Here is a 16,596-nt window from a genome sequence, read left to right as displayed (position 1 = left end):
AAGATTTAAAAAGCCCGCGTATTGAAGAATCCGAAATTTGGCATCTGGCAACACCATATCAACAATGTGACAGTTTTTTTAGCCGGAAACAGCTACTTTTAGTTATAATCCCGCTAAAAACATACATTTTCTTTTGTTAATTACACAAAAACTACGAAATAAATTGCCAAGGCGCACCTGAGGTAGTACTCGTGGAATTAAGTAGTAACGTAAGTAAATATTTACCACCAAATTTTTTTATTCAAAAATATCGATATATTGATATTTCGATATATTTTCGACAACCCAATCTCGCATCACTAACGGAAAACAAACAAAATGCCGGTCAAAAAGTAAGCAAAGTATAAAATTTTATGAACTTTAATTAACCAAGTTAATATAAACAATGCAGCAGGACGATACGCAAGGAGATCAAGAAGAAGCAAAGACAACGGCGACGGCAAAAACAAGCCCAACAAAGGGATAAGCAACTGGAAGAAGACGAAGCTGAAAAACAAAAGGTGCTAAATAGTTTATGAAGAATTGAGAAAACAGTTTTATAAATAAACGCCATTGTAGAACCCCGAATATCAAAAGTGGCAGAAACAACAGCTGGAGTTAGAGAAATTTGAACGCTTGGCTAGCGAACGCCAGCAGCAGGATGAAGAAGAGGCCTGGCTCCGACGCGAGGCTCTGGCGCAGAGACAGTTCCAACTGGATGCCGCAGAGAGGCGATGTGAAGAGGAAAAAATCAATCGTTTGCGACAGCAACAGGCTCAGGAATTGGCCTTAATTAAGGAGCAACAAAAACAAAGGAGGGAAGAAAAGAAAAGAATGGCTGACAGAGCAGCAGCTGAGTTTGAGGCCATGATGAAGACAATGGACGCGTATCTAAGCGATACAGATACGCTTAAGCCACCACCTTTGGAACTGCAGCGATTGGTAGAGACCCATCCACAGGAGCGTCTTTGTGAATTCTTCACCCGCACCAATTGCTGTCGTTTTGGTCACACCTGTACCCACAATCATCGCCGTCCTATGTTGGCCAAAATCCTTTTGATTCGTCACTTCTTCTCACATCCCTTGCTGAAGCAGTCTTCCTCAGATGATTATCTAGAACTCACCGAACATGATTTACGCGATAGTTATGATGAGTTTTTCCATGATGCTGTTGCCGAATTAGAGAAATTTGGGAAAATTGTTAATTTTCGTGCTTTACGCAACACTTTGGACTATCTACGTGGTCATGTCTTTGTGGAATATGCCCAGGAGAGGTAAAATTAGCAACCGGCTGCCTAATACTTATTAATCAAGTTAATCTTTCAATGATTTTAGACATGCCTTGAAAGCCTTTATTAATCTTCAGGGTCGTTATTATGCCTCCCGCCAACTGAATGTGGAGTTTTCCAATATCAAGGGATGGCGCGGTGCTGTTTGCGGTACGTGAACCGCCTTTGAACGACATGTATCCTTTACCAAAAATTCATTTTACATATATTTAGTTTTCAAGATATTTTTTGATACCTTTATTTACAATCTGTTGCTTCTTAAAGGTTTGTCCTTAAATCGAAAATGTCCCAAAGGTTATAGCTGTGCCTATTTGCATTTATTTCGCAATCCCAACAATCTGTTTAACACGGACTTGGAACACACAGCCACGCCTAAAACTGGCTACATTGTACCCGCCATCAAAACGCCAAAGAATAGGTTTAAATATTATTTAATCAATTTTATTTATATGTACTAATTGTTTCCTTTTTTTTTTTGTAGTTGGAATGAACATTCTGAAAAGGATAGAAACTGGCGCTGGTCAGAGAGTCCCGAAGCCGAAGTGGAAAAATCAAAGGAATATCATCAGGATATTGCGAATAGTTCTTCGAAATCCATTCAAGTACTTTATTCCCAGTGCAGTTCTTCTAGATCAAGTCGGAATCACAAAAATGGCAACTTAAATAATAACAGTTCCTTAGAAACCTTGCAAAGTGAGAAACCAATTCATGATGTTAGAACAGATCCCCATTCCGATTCAAATACAAATAAGATTTACGACCACAGTATGATTAATGGTAATAAGAGTCGGAAATCATATGTAAATGATAAAGAAAGGAACCAGAAAAGTCGCAGTAGATCTAGAAGCGGATCAAAAAATAAACATAACACGAAAATGAATTCCAGAAAACGTAATCGATCTAGGAGCACTTCTAAAGCAAGAAAAAGCACGTCCAAAACCAGAAAACGTCACCGTTCTAGAAGCACTTCTAAAAATAAACGGAATAAATATGTACACAAGGACCATAAAATGTCTAAAAGTGGCAAGCATTTAAAGAAGGAGTGCCGTGATTCTACATACAGTGCACGAAAAAACAATGATCAAAGGGAACGAATATACTCTTTATGTGACAACAAAACAAATGAAGATTACAGTCCCTCTTGAAGTTCTTAAAACACTTAACAGATGAACAAACTTATAAAGGCGATAAGATTTAACTAAATGCCTATGTAATTTAAAGCTGCAGACGGAATGGTGGTAATAAGAGGGAATCTCTTGGTCTAAATACAATAAAATTGTTCGGACATCAAAAGAGGATAACGGCAGCCGAGACAGAGGTTAATATTTAACGAACTCAAATGGTCAGAGTTAGTAAAATCCGTTAAAATTATTAAAAACTGACGTCCACGATGAATTAATGAATTGCAAGCAAATCGAAATTTTATCTTGACATCGTGAGACAGAGATCAGAATACATCTTTTTTGCCAAATTGTAACCACAAAATACCCGATTGTACAATAAAGTTAAAACTGAAGACTGATTCGACTACATTAAACAAAAATTAGAAGTGTTAATTGTTTTTATAAAATTTTTACAAAAATTTTTATTCAATCTCTTTGTGAAAGGTGGAGAAAAATATGGTAAACACAAAATACTAAAAGAGATTCACAAATTTAGAGCATAATTTTTTTTTTTTGTGTGAGCAAAACGAAATTAAATATAGGTATATAATTTTTGTTGAATTTGCTCTTGGCAGTAGTTTCGAAACGATCTATTTAGATACTTGTATATTTAATAAGGTGCGGTGTGGTGTGTGTGTGTGAAGAGTGGACGGGGTTGAATTTGTAATGACATAGAGCCTATTGCTGCAATGTTTTTTAGAATATATATTTATATATAGGTGGTAAGATCGGAAAATTATATAAATTCTAAAGTCTATTTTGTCTTTTGTTCATCTCGTTCATCAACTTCGACGACGTCACATTCGAAAACATTATACAAAAACACTTTAAGGAATATTATTTTATATAAAAATAAAGTAAGCTTTAAAATTAACGCGCAACAAAACACACCCACTCAACTTATAGACGAATGCCAGGATTTGTGGCTGCCACATAACGCAACAGCTCCTCGTTATCCTCACAGATGACGGGCTTCTCGTGATAGCAGGCAACATCGTGCCAAGCGATGCCATCGTTGTAGACATTGTTCAACACCGACAGACACTGTTCCTTGGTCTGGTTGATGTCATATTCGGCATTATCGGGCTGTGGACGCTTCTTATGACCGGTCTGTGACCAGGGATTGTAGCCCCAACCCTGAGGAATGCGGTTGGTGGCTTGGATCTTCTCACGAGTTGCGGACCAGAACCAACCGTAAACGTTCTTGGGCTCCAAATCGGGACGATTTTCGCAGCCAGCGAAATCACAGATGCGACCAGCGGTCCAGATGTAAGGCACATCGTTTTGCTGAATAACACGGAAGATCAGATTGTTCTTCTCTTGGGTCTCCAGGGCAACCAAATCCATGCAGTATTCGCGGCACAAGTTACGGCCATCCAACCAGTCGACCTTCTTGTTGGCCAAAGCGGGCACATGGGTGGTTAGGAACATGTTTTTGCCACGGTACGAGAATTCCTTGGGACCTAAATGACAGAGAAGAGATCAAAGCCAAGCAAGGGAGACTGATTAGTTGGAATGATTAACGAAAACAAAAAACCAGTTTCAAATATTTACTACCGTTGTAAGCCTTACACAACTTCCCCCCACTTCACCCAAAAACGTTGGCAAAGTTTTTTTTTTGAAAATTGCGCAATCTCTTTGCAATTTATGCAGCATGCTTCTTTTTGTTTATGAAGCTACTGCCTAGTGTCTATCTGCTGCCGCCTGCTTTCCTTTGTCTATTCAATCTCTTGGGGTCTCTGCTGCTTGGTGGTGGTATATGTCAAAAGGTTTTTTGTTTGCCACTATTTTTCCATTCCGGTGGCAACAATGGGAAACCCCCTTGGAGCAAACAAAAACGGTCTTCACCCTCCGCCCATTAAAACTTGTTTCACATCGTTGCCTCTGCGTGTTGCTGTTTCTTTACATTTGTTTTTTTTTTTCGCTACTGCACCTTTGCTCACAACTTCCAGTTGATTAGCTACTCCTACCTGGCCACGCCCCAAAGTCTCACCGTTGGCACGCGTCATTAGCCTCACTTTAAGCTGCTTTGGTTGCTTTTGCAATTGGCTGTCCAACTTCACCCGTCAAATCCGCTTAACTTTACCCGTAATGACCTTATTTGCAGATGGTATGTATGTATATGTAAGTGTGTAGTTAATATTATTACATATTTCCTCAATTTCCTTACGCATATTTGCGCTGCTACTGCCACGGGTCAAGGCATTCTTTTACTTTCTTTAACTTAAACAAATGAACAACTCTTTTCCTCTTTACATACTTGCATAATTTTGCGATTGATCAGCAGTTTAGGAGAAAAAAAAAAACCAAAACCTTTTTGTTTTTTCCTCCTGCCTTCAAATGTAAATTGCTTGAAAGGAAGGGAAGGGGTGGAGTGAGATGGCAAACGGGTAATTAAGTTTTGAATACTTAATTAATTTCTATTTATCGAGAGGGAGAGAGAGAGAGACCTAAAAAGCTGCTTGTATAACTGGAAATTTCTAATAAGATGAAAGATCTAAATCAAGCATGCGGCAACAGCTTAGCAACTCAAAACTGGCTATGCAACTTTAGTTTAAGTTTCAGTTTCTGACCGAAAAATTGAAATTAAGTTGCATGTTTCTCACCCCAAACTAACTGAGAGTGGCTGTCTGTCTGTCTGACAGACCGACTGACTGACTGACTCTGAGCAAGCGTTTGAGCCTAATTAGCACTAACTGCACAACCTGTTCATTAGCGTACCGGATATGCAACGTGATGACGCTATTGTTTAAGCCTCTGAACTCACTTGGATGGCTGGAATGCATGCCCATTGAATGAACATTTCATCTCAGCTCATCTTATCTGATGTGTTTTCGCAATCAAAACGAATGACTTGGTCATTCGAGTTTGAGTTGGGTTCAAGTGATTTGACTTTTTCATAACTCTGAAAAATTTGCTCTAAATGCCAACAAAAACACATAAAACGGGACCACGTTGGGCGCCAATTGATCAAATTTTGTCTACCCATAGCTGTTGCCTAGTTTTTTAAGTAAATATCACTAATTATGATTAATGGTTTATTATGGTTACTAAACAATCCAGTTATTTGCTTAACATCAAAAATTTACAAACAGCTTAACATAATAGCTAGGCCCTAAGTTACGAACAAGGTGTCACAATTTTTGGCTATGGATCAAAGATCGAAATGAGACTTGTACACAAAAGGGAGTAGACGAAATTTGTAGATAGTTATCGATGCATTTTATGGATTGAACTGTAGACTCAGATGAAATTAATTCATATTTCTATAAAATTCCAACAATTCATGACTAATCAATTTCATCAATTAAATTCTAATTAAAATGCTAATAACTCAGCTGGAGTTCCATTTTAACCTCTAAAATAATAATTCATTTAACTGACGAAAGTTTATGAGATTATAAAAGATTATTCACCTTTCAGTATTAGTCAAAATTAATAGCCAGTCATAAGTCAACACCTAAGGCTTTGGGTTTTTTCATTACATGTCATCTAACGACTTATCTTCATTAACAAAAAGGCATAACATTTTCTCAGATTTACAACGAAACAAATTAAATGCAGATTGGATCTTTTATATCATCCAATAAACAAAAAAAAAAAAAAAACTCCTCCGAGTGGTTGGAAATCAGTCACATGGATCTGTTTGAATGATTAGGTAAACTTATGTTTCAAAAATCGTACATTTATCCTTGTTTTGTAATTATTTATCCCATAAAGACTGGACTAAATGGAAAGTCATACCTCTGCATGGACTTATTCAACTACAAATCAAAAAAAACTCTTTGGAATGTGTCCCCAAAAAAGGTCGAACAAAGAAAGTGATCACGTCAGCGACCTTCAGTTGGAATCACCTACTACCTATCATCAATCCACACCCACAATATCTATGAAAATATATAGTTATAGGTACACCACGTAGCATTGCCAAACGTTTTCAAGTGCAAACTTGGCAATAAATTTGTGATTAAATATTCTCTGCGTGTCTGTAAGACACTTTTACTTTTACTTACGGCTGGCGCACTTGGCTGGCACTGGCAAGGATAGGAAACGTCCCGGCTTGGTGGCTGTGGTGGTGGTGGTTCTGGCAGCGCTCGAATAGGCTGCCATCACACAGAAAGTCGCTATCGCCAAGGTGACTTTCATCTGCAAAAACAACAAAAACATAACAAAAAAACAATGAAAAACGTGAATGAAACGTTTGGCAAGTATGCAAATTGTTTAACATCAATTTCAACAAGTTTGATTTAACGATAATGCCGCGCCCTTTTGCGTGTATACGCAATTTTGTATAAATTTTCTCGCCTCACATCAGAGATGAGATGAGATGATATGAGATGTGGTGGTAGCCGTTTGTCTGTCTGTCTGTCCGTCTCTCGCTTATATCAAAAAGATGTAACTTTGGCTTGTGTATTTGTATTTTTATGTCAAGGATGGCTAACCGGTTGCCCCGGGGCGGCCACTGACACACTGCCTCAGTGTGGCTGATGATGATCGTAATAATAATGATGATGATGATGATGATGACTACGAAGACGGCGACTACGACGACGACACTTGAAACTTTAATTTTTCTTGCTGTTGTTTTACGTTGTCTGTGGAATCGACCGACGACAACGTGATAATCATTATTCATAAGATCATTTGGCCCGATGATTACACAAGCTGCATCATCAAGCTATGGCAAGTCTCCCGTTTTGACCTTTAACTCAATTTTATTGATTTGGCTAGAATCTTCCTTAGGTCTTTAACAAGTTTTCGGCATTTCAGTTCCTTAAATATGAAATTCAGAAAACAACTAAACAAAAAAATTGATGTCAATCAATTTCAGTATTTATGTTTAATCGTTTATCACCAAAAAATCAAAAATTTCAAATTTCAACACGCATTTTTTTTTTTTGTTCGTTTCGATTTTCGGCTTGATTGAGAAATATGCATTTGCGTTTTCATTTTGTTGTTGTTGTTGTTGTTGTTACTGCTGCATTGGCTGTTGATGTTATTGATTTTTAATTTTTTCTTTCATTGATTTCTTTCGAACATTTTGTAATGTGTGTGAAGCTTTGAGTTTTTGGATTTTTAGGTTTTACATTTTTCCTGTTTCATGCATTTTAATCGATCACAAACACAATTTGTTAATGATAATTTGTCTATGGAAATTTGTTGAAAATACCAAGACGTATTATGGAAAACTTTACTTTATTGGTTGCTTTTCGAATTTTTCATGCTTAAAGTTCTTATGGTGGAGAAAACGAAAGACTTAGGCAACGAACTGGATTTTGCTGTTATCAAATGACTTAGGCAACAAACTTTATTCACTATTCACTTTAAAAATTCACTTTAGTCCTTTTTTATATAGATGTACGTATATACATATATATGTTGGTTATATATAATCGTCAGACACACACAGACACATTAGATATATCCTTGCTTGTTAGGGTGATTCCTTGCTGATGGCTCTTACCTTTCCTGTTGTTTCTTGTTTTTGATGATGCTAATGTCCAGACAACCAGACAAGACCAGATGCAAACGAAAACAAAAGTCAATTGGCACTAGCAAAGTGTTTTATAGTCAACAACCCAGCCGAAGCTCTTGGCCAACTCTCAAGTGGCTCGGCAACGATGTCGGCTTCAAAAAGCTAAAGCCAAGTTAAGGCAGTGCAAGCTTTTTTCGCTTCGTATTGTTGTTTTTGGTGGTGGTGGTGCTGCTGCTGCCTCTGCCCGCTGCCTCTGCCCAGAACATCTTTTCAAGATACTCAACAACTTTAAGTCTATAAATATTTATAAAGACAAGATGGTTCTTTTTTTTTTTTTTTCTTCTGTGTTGTATTTGTAGTTTTATTTATTTACTTTTTATTTAAAGCAAATTTAAGTTTGTTTCTTTTTATGTGTTGGTAGTTTAATTTTTACTCTGTTTTTTTTTATTCGTGCGTTGGGTTGTGTTTGGTTGATAAAGTGCCTGGCACTTGAAAAAATTTATGCACACACTTAAGGCATTATTTGTTGTTATATAGGCCTTGATCTTGAAAGTCAGACTTTCGAAATCGAAATATCAAAAACCATCAGAAAAGAAAAAAAAAATTCAAATAAACTTGCTCATCATTTTCAAAATTAATTGATTGCCATGTGAATGAACTGAAGAAGTAACCAAAAAGTGAGTGGGCGACACAGAGGGAGAGAGAGAGAGAGAAAGAGATAGGTATAGATAGGGGCAAAGATTTGGAGTTGGGTTATAAATTTCTCGATCACATCTTCCTCCCCTCTAACCCATTCATCCTACGTGCTTGGTTGTACCAGCCGGATCTGGTATATAATTCTTGCTTGAGATTTGTTCTTTTGAAATTTGAGTTTTACGAGTATGTTTGTTTTATTGTTGTTGTTTATTTTTTGTTGTGCCTTTTATTTTTATTTTCGCTCATAAATATTTATCATTGAAATGGGATTTTTTCAATTTCTGATTATGTAATTTAATTTGCAGGTAAAAATGGTTGAATTCTTTTCCCCCCTTCTTTTCTTTTCTCCCTTTGTTTCCTCTTATGTTTTTTAGTCAAACAGATCAAGTTCAAGTTGACATTTTTACTTAGTTCGTTTCTCTTTTTTTTTTGGGGGGTTGAACTTGTGACTTTTTGGTTTAACTCTAAAAAAAAAAATGCTTAACCTTAGATTTCGTTTTCTATTGTTTGCTAATTGACCATGAAGATATATTAGCTAGACTTGCCTGACTTGGCCTAGGCTCTTTGGGGTGGCACTTTTTGCCATTTAGTGGCATTTAATATTAAACTAATTTATAAAGCGGATTTAGACGCCACCAGTCACCAGATACGAGATACCAGTTGGAAGTTGTCAGCCGGCGGTCATCATTCGTAACCCGTCATCACCTAATGGCAGGGGGAGCTTTGTTTCGTTTCGTTTTTTTCTTTTTTTGGGGTTGCATATTTTAATTAGTTTAATGTGAATTATGTGGGGACGGCACTTGCCTTGGGGGCCGCTCAACAAATGCTTAAATGTGCAAAAGGTTTAGACCCAAAAACAGCCATGAATTGTGTTGGCCCAACAAATTAACACTAAGTTCAAATTAATTACATTTTAGATGCTGTGTGTTAAGTTCACGTGTGATTTTTTTTTTCTTTTTCATTTATTATTGCAAAAACGAGAAACAAAAAATATGTTTTTATAATATGAAAAGCAAAGACTATTGGGAAACTTTAAATCTTTTAATATTTAGAGCCTTGAAACTCTGCAAACAAAAGGGAAATAACTTTTGGCTTTTTATATATTTATTGTAAAAAGAAAAAAATGATTCCAGTTTAAAGAGATGACTAAGAAGTGTCAACTGGTTAATTGTATTTTCAAAAGAATCCTTACAATATTAACCCAAAACTTATCTGACTTATCAAAATAATTATAATATAAATAAAAAACACTTCTTTAAGGCAAAATAAGGTAGAGTTAATATTTCTATTGAGATTTACATCAGACTCCACTCTTTATTCTTGGAAAAATGTCCAAAATACTAAATCAAAGTAGATTATACTTAGATTTCTTAGAACTATGTAAAATTTTTTTTTTTGAGAATTTTCTGTTCTAGTTTTAAGTTAATAGAAACCAACATCAGATGCTTAGATTTCTTTATAATTTATCTCACAAGACAATGACCCATTAAAATTATACAATAGTCTCGACTCTTGACGCTAAAGCTGAAGTGCTAATCAAGAGAATAGCTTTTCAAATTTGTTTGAAATTTTTACTTTCTAATATTTATTGTTTTTTATTTTTTGTTCTTGATATAAAGACCCGTTTATCTTCTTCATTTAGTTGGTTATTTATATGTGTTATCTAATAAAGAAACTGTTTTTTTTTTTTATACTATTGAATGTGCTAAAAGCATTTGTTGTTTTTGCTATTGTTATGGTTGCTGTTGTTGTTCTGCATCTGCTGCATAAATCAACATCCGCTAAAAGTGTTTTTTTCAACCTGTTGATGTTGTTTTTTTCCCTCTTACCACATTTTGCTGACCTAGAATCTGGTTTTATTTCGGGTTTTTTGCCAGCCAACATTTCCTGCAATTGTCCTTGGCAAGTTCAAAAACCTGCAACAGTCATAGCAACAACAATGAATGCAATTGCTCTCGATCTCGAGTCATTTTAACACCAGAAGCCATCATTCGAGATAATTCTTGGATCAATTCTGATTGACGATTAATGGCAAAGGCATATTCTATGCGGGCGACCTTCAGTGACTAAGCAAAAGATGAAACATAAAACCTTTTTCTTTTATTTTTTTTCCGTTCGATTTTTGTTTTCGCCACATTTCCATAATTTAATGCTTGATGTTTTGATATTTAAACAAGATCACGCGCCCCGAGCTCTGAAGCCGCGGAAGCATCTCCAACAAATCCACCACTCCAATTCCACTAGCATCTCAATCTGGTAGATTGAAGAAGAAGCTTCCGCTTGAACAATCAACATGCAAATCACTGAAAGAAACAACAATACATACCAAGAAATACGTAGACGCATATAAATATCTACATATATAGGTAGTAGGTATAAAGAGCAACAACAAAAATACTATATTGTGTATAATCAATCTATTTAAACAACAGACAAGCTATAAATAAACAACAACAATAAAAAAAAACATCATCCGAAAAGAATAGCATAAAGTTGACCTTAGAGGAATTTGATTGGATTCGTTGTGTTAAAGTATGGGATGAGATTGGATTGGATGGACCCAAATGAAGTGAAGTTGCGGTTTTCAAAGAAACATTGATTAGCCGTATAGAATTTCTATCATTAACATTGGAATGGGTCACAGTACTTCCACACACACACACACAGAGACACAGAGCTGCTCATCCATAGCAAAAGTCATCATGTCGAGGGAATGCGTGAAGGACGCGACTTGGAGTATTGGTAATTGCAACTTGTTAATACCCAAAAAGTTAGGGTATGCATATACATTATCATGAGAATTGACTACAGAATCAAAATATGTTCAAAGTGGCTTTTAAGTTTTAATAAGAAGTTTAAATGAAAATATCTTTATCCAAGCGGGTAATTGAGAATACTAATTAAAGAATCGAATCGTCTTAAATAATAAAGAAAAAGCATTTCTCAATTACGAATAATAGAAATTCAAAAGAAAGGCCAAAATGAATTAATTATATAAATAAATTAAAGTGATTCAATTCAGATATTCACCTAGAAGATGATAAATATATAATATAATTAAAACAAATACTTGTAAAAAATAATTTTAAAGATGACCTCTTTTCTTAATTACACAATCTTCTTCTCTATTGAAGTATGATTTGAAAGAGCATTGAAATCTCGTTATTCGAAAATGTTGGTTTTGTTTTTTTTGCATATTTTTCGGTTTGTAAGAAGCTTTAAATGCCTTTTAAATGTTTTTGCTTGGCTCGAAAATGTGATGTGAAATGAAATGTTGTTGCCAAATTGACCCCAAGAGGCCGGCCTCTTCGCTCATCAGTCAGTCGGCCTATCGCTTATTCGTTTACACATTAGTTTTGAATGGAAATTCAAATATGGATATACACAAAAAGTTTGTTCACATTCACGAACAAAAAACAAAATAATGAAATAATGTTGAGATGTTTGAATTTTTTCATCTTTTTTTGGGCTTTTGTCAAGCCAACAAACAAATAGCCGAAAAAAAGTGATTGGCAACAAATTAATCAAGACCTTGCCAAGTCAAACAACAATAAAAATGAAGCGCACACACAGATACTCAGACACTCTCATAGTAAGACACACACGTAGATATTCCAAAGGTGTTAAATGTTAGATCAAGAAGAAGAAGAAGAAGGTGAGTTCGAAGAATCCCTCCCTCCCCATCCTAGACTGAGAGACCCTCTGCAGATATTACGCAATTTGAAAAAAAAAATATGATTGATGTCTGCAATTTAGCGCATCTGTGTAAAACAACAACAACAACAACAAAAGAATTAAGTGCCCGAGCTTATTTTAAATTCGTCACGGAAAACGTGACAAATATTTTCATATGCGAAAAATCTGAGAGAGAAAAACAAAACACACAGCAAAGATGATTGCAAAATTTGACACACATTTCACACACGCGGCCAGCGCGAGAAGAGACAGCAAAAAGAATCTTTCGACTGTTTATGAATGAGTTAAGTTAGTTAGTCTCTTTCAAAAAAAGTGAAAAATAAAAGACAATGGAACATAAATAACAGTCCATAGGCGCAGCAAACAGAAGGGTGATCATTTTAAGCCCTTTACACAGACTACACCATGTTCATGGCAAAAATACTGCAAAAATAGAATAAACAATTACATTAAATTTAAATTTAACGAATGAAGAGGGTAAAGTCTTTAAGAAATTTCGAAATATCGCAGCCTCGAGCCTTGGGCGGAATAAGAATCTGATTAAGTAAATGATTTTTAAGCTCTTCCTTTTTGTTCTCCACTTTTTGAATGGGAGCTTTGATAGATTATATCTTGACTACGCCCCTGCCTCAGGCAGCGGGCTAATTGCATAAGAGTGTCTAGTCTCTTTATCACTAACTGAACATTACTTAGAATTTGTCTTTAATCAGCGCCATAAATCTGACAAATTATATAAACGTCTATTTTCCGATTCATGTCCATTTCGCTGTTTGCTGTTAGTTAAATGTATTTGAAGAAAGAAAAAAAATAGCAAAAGTATAAATTATAATAAAGAAAGATGGGTGTGTGCGGAATTACTGCGAGGGGGCAGATGCGGATGTGGCATAGAATACAATTTCTGTCCATGCAATAGCTTGCAACTTTGCATAATTTGCTTCACATTTTTACATCATCATCGTCATCATCATCATTATGATCAACAATCGATGGATCGATCGAATCGACACTAGGCGGCTGGCTGGCTCTTAGCCAGAGTCTCAGCCATGTCGTGGAGGAAGTTGCATATTTATAAGGCATCCACATTAATATACATATTTATGTGTATTCACATATATTTATAATTTTTATTTTCATTTCTGCTTGAATCTGTTTGTCATGCTTATGAAATCAATTGAACATATGTTTGAACGAGTCTGTCTCTCTCCCTCAGTCATAAATCAGAAGCGATTAGTCAGTCACAGTCATAGTGCTTTTTGGCCCACAGATGAGAACAATTAGAGAAAAACGACTTGGGCAACAAAACACGATAGATATGTATGTATATATAGGCCAGAAATTATTTTCAAACCAAAACCTATAATTATCCAATAAGAATAATGATGTAAAACTCATTTATTTGGGTTTCTAAGGGTTTGAAAAAACTTCTCAGCACTCTAGCAAAATGTTTACATAATGATGTGAGAGCTACGTACAGTAAATTCAGTCTAAAACCAGTTTAAATAGTGTTTTAAAGAGCGATTCGAGCCGGTTCAGAATTAAATATTTAAAATAAGTGAACGGAACTAATACAAACTTATTAATTAAGTGTAAGGCCTAATTAATTTTAATGTTTGAATAAGAAGTTCAGAAATTAGTTAAAAATTATTAAACATTTACAATAGTCTAAATTTTATTTCAATTTTGATTTGAAAAAATAAAATAGTTTTGTACACTTTTCTATTTAAAGCTATAAAGTTGTCAATTCCTTACTTGTTTTAATGAGAGAATAAGAGAAAATGTTCCATTGTAATTTGAATCATCCAAAAAACTGATTCATAAATTTATTGGTGCGCCTTGCCTAATTTAAAATGAATATTTAAATAATAATTGCATATTCTGTTGAAATGATGCAATATCTGAAAATAAGTTTAACCAAATGTAAACAGAAAGAGAACTGATAATTATAATTATGTACAATGAAAAACTGTTCGATTTTTTAGTGTAAGTTCTAGCAAAAGCAACTTTAAATTGGAAATGTTTTTCATACTAATTGGACTCTAAACCTTACAAATCTTAAATATTGCAAAAGTATTTTGATTGACAACGTTTCGAAAAGAGTGGGATGATTACTTTCGAATAGTAAAGTTAGAACGTGAATGAAAATCAAAAACGTTTTTAAACAAGCATATTTGAATATTCTGCCTTTTCAGACTCTATTTTTGGCAATTTCTTACCCTTTCAGAGCAAATTTTACAGTGAAATCTAACAATTCGATAAACAAATTAAATTGAATACAATTTTTTAAAATTTTATTTTGTTTTTATACAGTTTTTTGTAAAAACTTTCAAATTTTTAGTTTGTAACCTTTTAATGCAAGCAAAAAGATTAATTTCTTATTACAAAAAACTGATATTTTATTTAAAAAGATCAATCACAAATTTACAGAAATAGAGATTTGCAGAGTTGGAAATAATTTGAGATATTTTAAAATAATATTTTACTCACTATTTAAGTAATTTTCTAACCGATTTCTGTAATGTATACATCATGATTTAGTTTTAAAATTTAATGAAGATTAAAGGAATTGTTCTAACTTAAAAATACAGACATACATTTTTTGGATACTTATAAATTTACTAAATTAGAGCTTCGCGAGGTTCAGATTTATTGGAATACTTCAGTTAAACCTTTATATGAAACTCTTTAAAGAGGAATTTTCCATTTAAAATTATGTACATATATTCATCACCATTCCTTAAAAATCCAAACCTTAAAAATTCACCAATAATTAAACATATTAATAAATAACAGCTACTATTTTGAAATATTGGGGTTTCGGGCGGAATTTTCTATCGTGTCAAGGGTCGTATTTTCAATTAATATTTTCCTAGCTTTAAGTTTCTTAAAATAAGTTTAATGTACTTAAAATACTCTAACATATTCTATTTTAATTAAAATTAAAAAACGCTAATTAAAACTCAGCTAGGTTTACACAGTTTAATTTTAGTTTCATTGGCCTTTGATCAAGGGTTATGAATAGCTGGTTCTCGCCTCAAACCATTTGTAGGCCTCTTCCTCTTGTTTTTCCACACACATAGACAACATAAACTCAAAAAAACAAAAAATTAAAAAACACAACTTGTAATGTTTATGTGACCTAGTTGCAACACTTTGAGAAACTTTGTTTTCGATTTTGGGTTGCATTACATCCCAAAAAGAAGAAACAAAATCTCCAACTTGTGCTGTATGTAAAGTTCATGGGTCGCATGGGTTGGTGGCTCCTCCGGTGGTGTTGGTGGTGCTGCTGCTGCTGCAGTTCGTTTAACAGTTTCAGGGTTGGCCGGTTTTTTGTTTTGTTTGGTTTTTTTTTTTATTTTATTTTTTATTTACTCATCAAGCGGCTACAACTGCGTCACATGTTGGCGTTGGCGACCTCATCTGTCAGCAGAATTAGAAGTCAGAGTTAAACTGCAGTCAGCCGGCCGCCCCAAGAGATGCGTGCCAAGTCAAATTGTTATTACACATATTTGTAAAATTCAAAAATTTAACACACAAAATGTGTATAAAAAAAAAAAATAAATAAAACTCAACCTGTCCAACTTGTTGTTAGTACGCGGTCAAACAAGTGCACTTTAGAAATTGTTCATAAATCATAAAAAAAAACCCAACCAAACTGAAACCAAAACAGAAAAAAAAAAAACCAAAACCACCTCAACTGAGACTCAAGACGATGAAGAAGAAGTGCTAAGTGCAATTGTGTCGTTTGTCGTTAACAATATTTTTATTGTTTACAATCATAAACACATGTGTCTATGGCTTTTTTGATCTGCCCGATTTGGCATTAGTTCAAGGGCAGATTGTCACGAAAGGCATCAAGAATAGCATCTTGAGTTTAATTAAAATGGATATAGATACGGTTATAGATATTAATTAATCTATAGAAGAAACTCGTGCCAAGCGGCGGCGACCCGTAGCCGCAGCAGTCATTATCAGAAAGAAGACACTCAAAGACTCTACATCGTCTCCGGCGTCTCCATCTCCATCTTCGTCTTCGTCACCGTCACCGCGTCTCCGTGTAGCTTATAATGATCATCATGATACCAGTTTGCCTCAACCTTGAGATGAGCAGAGCAGAAAACGACGACAACAGATACATTTGCGTACCCAGGTACGAGATCGAGATGAGATGCTACCACCAACTACCGACCATATGAAGAGCACTCTTCTTGAAGCAACATTGTTGTAGTTGTTGTTATTGTTGCTGCTGTACAATATGCGGATGCGAAAAAAAGTGAATGTATTATATATAGGCACTTGA

General features: G+C 34.9%; 2 protein-coding genes across 3 annotated transcripts; one reads left to right on the top strand and one right to left on the bottom strand.

Annotated features, from left to right (window-relative positions):
* The first annotated feature begins 285 nt into the window (after positions 1-285).
* On the top strand, positions 286-2,811 carry LOC137576763 (U2 small nuclear ribonucleoprotein auxiliary factor 35 kDa subunit-related protein 2). Of its 2 annotated transcripts, XM_068290059.1 has the most exons (6): positions 286-332; positions 392-500; positions 559-1,253; positions 1,315-1,418; positions 1,533-1,686; positions 1,750-2,811. In XM_068290059.1, exons 1-6 carry the CDS (start codon positions 319-321, stop codon positions 2,411-2,413), a joined length of 1,740 nt encoding a protein of 579 aa, XP_068146160.1. In that variant the 5' UTR covers positions 286-318; the 3' UTR covers positions 2,414-2,811. The 2 variants fall into 2 exon arrangements, with proteins under 2 accessions (XP_068146160.1, XP_068146169.1); XM_068290068.1 differs by lacking the exon at positions 1,750-2,811 and having other exon boundaries at positions 1,315-1,444; positions 1,563-1,686.
* A 13-nt stretch (positions 2,812-2,824) lies between these two features.
* Positions 2,825-7,973, bottom strand: slf (C-type lectin domain-containing protein slf). The gene is made up of 3 exons (XM_068290046.1): positions 7,896-7,973; positions 6,445-6,577; positions 2,825-3,894 (listed from the first exon to the last, which is right to left on the bottom strand). The coding sequence occupies exons 2-3, from the start codon at positions 6,575-6,577 to the stop codon at positions 3,332-3,334; spliced, it is 696 nt and encodes a 231-aa protein (XP_068146147.1). The 5' UTR covers positions 7,896-7,973; the 3' UTR covers positions 2,825-3,331.
* Between the last annotated feature and the right edge of the window lie 8,623 nt (positions 7,974-16,596).

Source organism: Drosophila tropicalis, unplaced genomic scaffold (assembly GCF_018151085.1).
Source record: "Drosophila tropicalis isolate 14030-0801.00 unplaced genomic scaffold, ASM1815108v1 contig_1187, whole genome shotgun sequence".
Taxonomy (NCBI): Eukaryota; Metazoa; Arthropoda; class Insecta; order Diptera; family Drosophilidae; genus Drosophila; species Drosophila tropicalis.
Note: the sequence above shows the minus strand (reverse complement) of the source record. Positions and strands in the feature narration are given on the sequence as shown.